Source organism: Schistocerca gregaria, chromosome 1, assembly GCF_023897955.1.
Source record: "Schistocerca gregaria isolate iqSchGreg1 chromosome 1, iqSchGreg1.2, whole genome shotgun sequence".
Taxonomy (NCBI): Eukaryota; Metazoa; Arthropoda; class Insecta; order Orthoptera; family Acrididae; genus Schistocerca; species Schistocerca gregaria.
In genome coordinates, this window is record NC_064920.1 from 196,842,641 (window position 1) to 196,848,640 (window position 6,000).

Consider the following 6,000-nt stretch of genomic DNA (forward strand, 5'->3'; position numbering starts at 1 on the left):
AATCACCTAAAAAACTCTACACTGTGAAGATCAGGATAATGAGGAATGTTTGATACGAGTCATCGGTTTTGATCAGTGACATACGAAACTTGTGACAAATGTCATAAACAATATGGAGACTATAATGTGATATTGTTTGTGTGTGTGTTTTTCTCTCCTTGCAAGCTAAGCTACACGTCAGTCTGTCACCTCAACCAGTTTACTTTTTGTACCAGATTCGCTTGTTTCATCAACTCAATCCAACCCAACTATCACCTTCCAAACTAACCTAGAGCCTGGGCTATGCTAGAGATTTTCCCCCCTTCTTTTCTCCCCACCCCTCCTCTCTCTCTCTCTCTCTCTCTCTCTCTCTCTCTCTCTCTCTCTGCTTTCACATCCATTAGCTTTGTCATTTAACAACAAAACTGTGACACTATGCACTGAAAGGTGATGTGACAGCAGTAATTAACATTATGTCCCTGCAAAAGCCCATGACTCACCATGAACATTCCTTTTGATCCAAAGATCATTAACCAAAAAAGAGAACACTCACACTAAAACCTTTCATTCTCCTACTAAATGTACAGTATGCTGTATACATTGAAAAGAGTTTTACATTCACAACTTGAAGATGCACGAGAGAAAGCATGTGTATTTTTTCGTAACAAATGCTGCACAGCATTCAAAAACAAGGCAAATGCTGTTGCAAATACTTATAACTTTCTATATATTTTACTGGGAGGAGAGAACTCTTTAAATTCCAACATTAACCAGGTACAAAATAATCCTGATTATGTTGAGCACCACAGCTGTCACTAATGTTAGTGAAAACCACCTCAGCCATGACGATCATAGTTTTTGGATTTGGTCTTTAACATTACATGTGACTAGACAATTTGTGTTACGACTTTAGCACAATTTGGCAGCCTGAAGTAGTTCTACAAACTGGTCTTAACACAATAAATATGTAATAACACAACTGAGGCAGTTTTCATTAATAATTAACATTACCCAGGCACTAACAATTTACAATTCATGAGGAAAGATATATATAAAGTGTTGCTGTTATAGGCTACACTGACACTGCGAAACTGGCTGTTAAACAGAAGTATAATTATAAAACAATGAATATCAAAATTTTAAGAAAATTTCTTAGGCACTATAAAAGTAATATCAATCATGGATGACTGCACCACCAAGAGGAAAAAACAAGTCGGTAAACAAAATAAGCTTAGCTATAGCAACGGCAGAAAACTATTTGTTTATGGCCAAGGGTTCCAAAACATGTGACACACACTTACTTCCAATCATGCTAGTTATTTACAGTAACAAATATAAATCATGTAACTGGGAAAAACCAGAAATGTTTAACAACATACAAATCAAAGATGATGGCAGAATGACAGAAAATCCACAGGAAATGGTAAATTCTGTAAATGACTAGACCATAATAAGCCTACTCTGATACTGCAGAAAAGTAGCAACAAAATCTTCCTAAAGCCACATGCAACACACAATGAGCACAATGATGTTTTCCGCAATAGAGTCTGAATTCAGGAAGACAATAAAGAAATTGAAGAACAGGAAGTTTGCAGGTATAAATGAGGTTCCAATCTGTTCTGAGGACATGTATAGACAACAAACAAGACCCATAAACAAGTACAATATATGAATCCTTTACTTTGTGCACGTTTCCAGTGTTCCTGAATCACACACAAGTTGTGCCATGCTAATGCAGAGAGTACTGAAAACTCGAGTCCAGTTTCGCTACTGTCTGTATTCTCAAAAACACTGAATCAATCATCATAAAAAGATGAATGGATTACGTAAATAAGAACAGCCCTTTTACAGAATTCATAAAAGTGGTAGACAACTTATAACTCTTGACAAGAATGACCCTGTTATGGGTATTTTCTCAGGCTTGTCCTAGGCTTTCAGCACTGTTGATCATAAAGTACTACTAAACACACAACAGCAGGCTCAACGACAGAAGATGGCAGACAGTTGCAAAAAATTTGACACAGCTGCTCTGCACATATAACTTAACCAGTCCCATAATGTGCTTTTGTATATATCTTAAATACAATGTCTCAGTGTTCTTTTTGCACCAGCTGTCATTTGAGCTCCAAATTTGAGAGATGGCAACAGCAACACCAGTTGTCACAGATTTCTTTCGCAAACCATTATAGGAGCAGTACACGCAAGAGAAACAGCGAATGATTGGTTCCAGTCATACCTGGAGAAAAGGGTGCAAAAGGTCGAAGTGGATCAAGTATCGGCTGAGGAATTCTTAATAAAACTGTTGTCAGACAGAAAACATACGTATGGTTCAGGACAGTGTACTGGATCCTAGTCTCTTCTTAATGTATATCCGACTTTTCGGACAGACTAATACAAGCCTAGGGAGTAAAATTGCTCCTTGCTGATGACAGCAACATCATAGTCACTGACAAAATCAGAAGACAAGACAAATGAAACCCTCAAGGATGATTGGAATTACACAGTATGTAATAAATTAACATTAAACATAAAGAAAACAAAAGTATACACTACAGCATAAAGAAGAAAAACGGCTCCATCACATTAAGCGTAGATGATATGTCTATGTATCGTGCAAAAAGCACAAAGTTTTAAGGAAGGTGAAGAGTTATCATCAATTACATGGAATGATCAGATCAGGTTGCAACAGCCGCCGTTGTGTGGTGACATAATTCCTACATACATGCAATTCTTAGCTCTACAATTTTCTTTTCTGGGGATCAAAGGCACAAAACAAATATATTTTTTAAACTGCAGAAAAGGCCCATAAGAATAATAACTAGAAGTAGCAAAAAGTACTCTGTGAACAACTGTTGAAAATGGGTATCCTTACTGCACCAAGTGAGTGCAAATACCAACCTTTTGTGCAAACAAGGGTAAACAGTACTAAGTAACCAGGGTAAACAGTACTAAGTACAGTGATTCACTAACAGTTTTATACAGAGGTGTAATCATAATCAACGAACAAGAGCCAGTTTGCATTTGCACAATTACCACACAAAAACTAACAAAAAATTCTAAACATTTTAAAGCAAGCACTCAAATTTTCTAGGTAATAAATTGCCCAAAAGAGATGATAGCTGAAGCACATCCAGTTACAACATTCATCAGTAATGCAGAAGCCCCAACTACACAATTAAAAATAGCTTGGACTAAAGAGTAGGCACTAATGCTAAATAATGAAAGGGACAACTACAATTCATTTTACAATACATGAAACACTGTAGGCCTAATGCTTTTACAAGAAAAGCATATACCATGCTGTATATTGCATGATAATAGTGTTTTATCTGTCTCCTAAGTTCAGCATCTCATTCATCATGGGAGTATGCTGGCTCACTTTTTCCGGGCTTACTAAGGGTGGACATAAAGATGTCCATGGGGAATAGTTGTGCGTTTACAGGACTGGAGTCAGTTTTTCAAACAGGCTGCAGTGACTGCAAGGCAAATAACAGCATGTTTGTGACCCAGGAGTCACCAGCAGGAGTCCTTAGTGAGTAAAGTGAAGCAATACAAGACTGTATTACAATTAAATGGTGCAAATTGTGTGTAAAACAAAAACCACACAGACCTGACATCAGGTTAGAGTTTGCTCTATCCGGCCATCCTGATAGAGGTTTTCTGTTGTTTTCCTAAAACGATTTCAGACAAATGCCAGCATGATTCCTTCAGCAAGGCTATGACCACCTTGTCCTACCCTCATATTTAGTAGTAAGCAGCCTAAAATTCCAGCTATTATTTTCACTGTGTTCTGATGATAAAGCCTGCATCACTGTGAGAGATGATCCCACGATAGATGAACGAGTGACTAAAATAATCAAATTTAAATCATATTTTTTAAACGGGACAAGCAAATTATCAAAAATACCCGAGTCCCACAAATTTGTTATTATCCCTCCATTAACATAGCAGATAAGCGTAAGTAAAATGTCAAACCTCTGCTTATTAACACTACGTAAAACGAACTACGATTGCGCTCGTTACTCTTCCAATGGTCGTTTCTGTCCGCAGTCGGATACCAACAATCTTCGTTGATCCAATCCGTTGATTAATAACAAGACACAAATCGAGCACTTTACTTACCTCGACAGAAACGCACGCCAAAATCCTGAAGGACAGGGGGATATGCGGCTCTTCCGCCTCCTCTTCACCAAATATTGGCAGAATGCTACCCTCACTTGACAAACACAACCTACATATCTCACTCATGTTACTTGGTATACTTCTGGAGGGCTGCATTTTGAAACTTCACTATTTTCACAGTACAAATACAACACACATTATACACTATTCACGATACAACGAAGACAACATGAATAATAATGTGGATGAAAAGTTGATTTCCGTGTATTAACTATTGCGCCCACAGCCTTCTCAATAACTATGAAACGAATGAGATTACTAAGACCGGTTGGTGTTACTCTTAAAAAAACACCAGCGTCAAAACAACTTATACTTATCACCTATTATACACCTTGCTTATGAACCACTACATTCTTCGCCAACGAGAACGGAACAACACAGCCATACTTTATACATGTATTGATGGACGAAAGCCGATTCATTAATGGTAACAGTTTAGCGAAATATAGGGATAACTTTTCAAGTTTTAACAAAGTACAATGGATAGAAAACACTTATTTGACACATAATTTTGGTGAACATCACCACAGAAGCGCAAACACGATGTTTTTCTTATCGCAGTCGAAGAATGGCTATCATCGAGACGCCTTGACATATCATGTTCGAAGACGTGATGCAAAAATGTCTGACCACTAAACATTTCGCCACTCTCCATCTTGTGAACCAAAAAGTGGATTCAGTCTTCGATAAAGTTACCAATGCAACATATAGAACTTAAAAAGAAGTGATCTGAAAGTCGGTTGCCATTACGAAGTTCTCAACAGTACGAACAAAAGGAACCATATTTCTTTCATCGATAATTCTGCGTTTCACATTATACTCTTCACACATGACTAACCAGTCAGTCTCAAAATCGAACAGTAACGCGTAACGGGCTGAATCAGTTTTGTGACTGTAGTTCCTAAAATTGTTTTTTCTTCTTTTTAAAAAATACTTTTATGCTAAGTTACTCCTTATTACCAGGAAGAACAGATTCGTTGAAACAAAACCTCAATTCCACCTGACACTTTTACAGCCAATTTATCTATAAAAATTGCTCCCAAGCATTTCGATATGCATATTAGGAGTTTATCATCTACTGAACATATTGACGACTTGCTTTTCGTCACGTATTTACATATATACAATTTGGTTTGACATCTTCAGTAGTATAGTTTGTGAACAAGAATATCGCTATGTCACGAAAAAAAAAGGTATTGTAAGTTATGTTGACAAACACGGGTAAAGGAGAGGCTTCCTCGAAAAACTGTACTGTAATTACTGAAAAAAACTTGACATTTATGTTACGTAAACGATGCAGAACCTACGCAAATATAATGCTTAACTCGAAATGCCGGCTATCTCTACAGATGACCAAGAAATTGAAGATATGTATGATGATATAAAAGAAATTATGCAGATAGTGAAGGGAGACGAGAATTTAATAGTCATGGGTGATTGCAATTCGACAGTAGGAAAAGGAAGAGAAGGAAACGTGATAGCTGAATATGGATTGGGGGTAAGAAATGAAACAGAAAGCCGCCTCCTAGAATTTTGCACAGAGCATAACTTAATCATAGCTACCATGAAAGAAGGATGTATACATGGACAAAGCCTGGAGATACTAGAAGGTGTCAGATACATTATATAATCGTAAGACAGAGATTTAGGAACCAGGTTTTAAATTGTAAGACATTTCCAGGGGCAGACGTGGACTCTGACCACAATCTATTGATTATGAACTGTAGATTAGTAGATTAAAACTGAAGAAATTGCAAAAAGGTAGGAATTTAAGGAGATGGGACCTGTATAAACTGGAAGAAACAGAAGTTGTACAGAGTTTAAGGGAGAGCACAAGGG

The 6,000-nt window shown here is 37.2% G+C and overlaps 1 protein-coding gene across 3 annotated transcripts in view; it reads right to left on the reverse strand.

The window, feature by feature from the left end:
- The window catches only part of LOC126336544 (zinc finger protein 184-like), a 167,985-nt gene extending 162,898 nt beyond the window's left edge, over window positions 1-5,087 (reverse strand). For 2 of the 3 annotated variants that reach the window (XM_050000367.1, XM_050000396.1), the window contains exon 1: window positions 4,102-5,087. In XM_050000367.1, coding sequence (XP_049856324.1) covers window positions 4,102-4,257 — 156 coding nt within the window. In that variant the 5' untranslated portion in view covers window positions 4,258-5,087. The remainder of the gene's footprint in view (window positions 1-4,101) is intronic. The other variant, XM_050000377.1, reaches the window with a different exon arrangement.
- Between the last annotated feature and the right edge of the window lie 913 nt (window positions 5,088-6,000).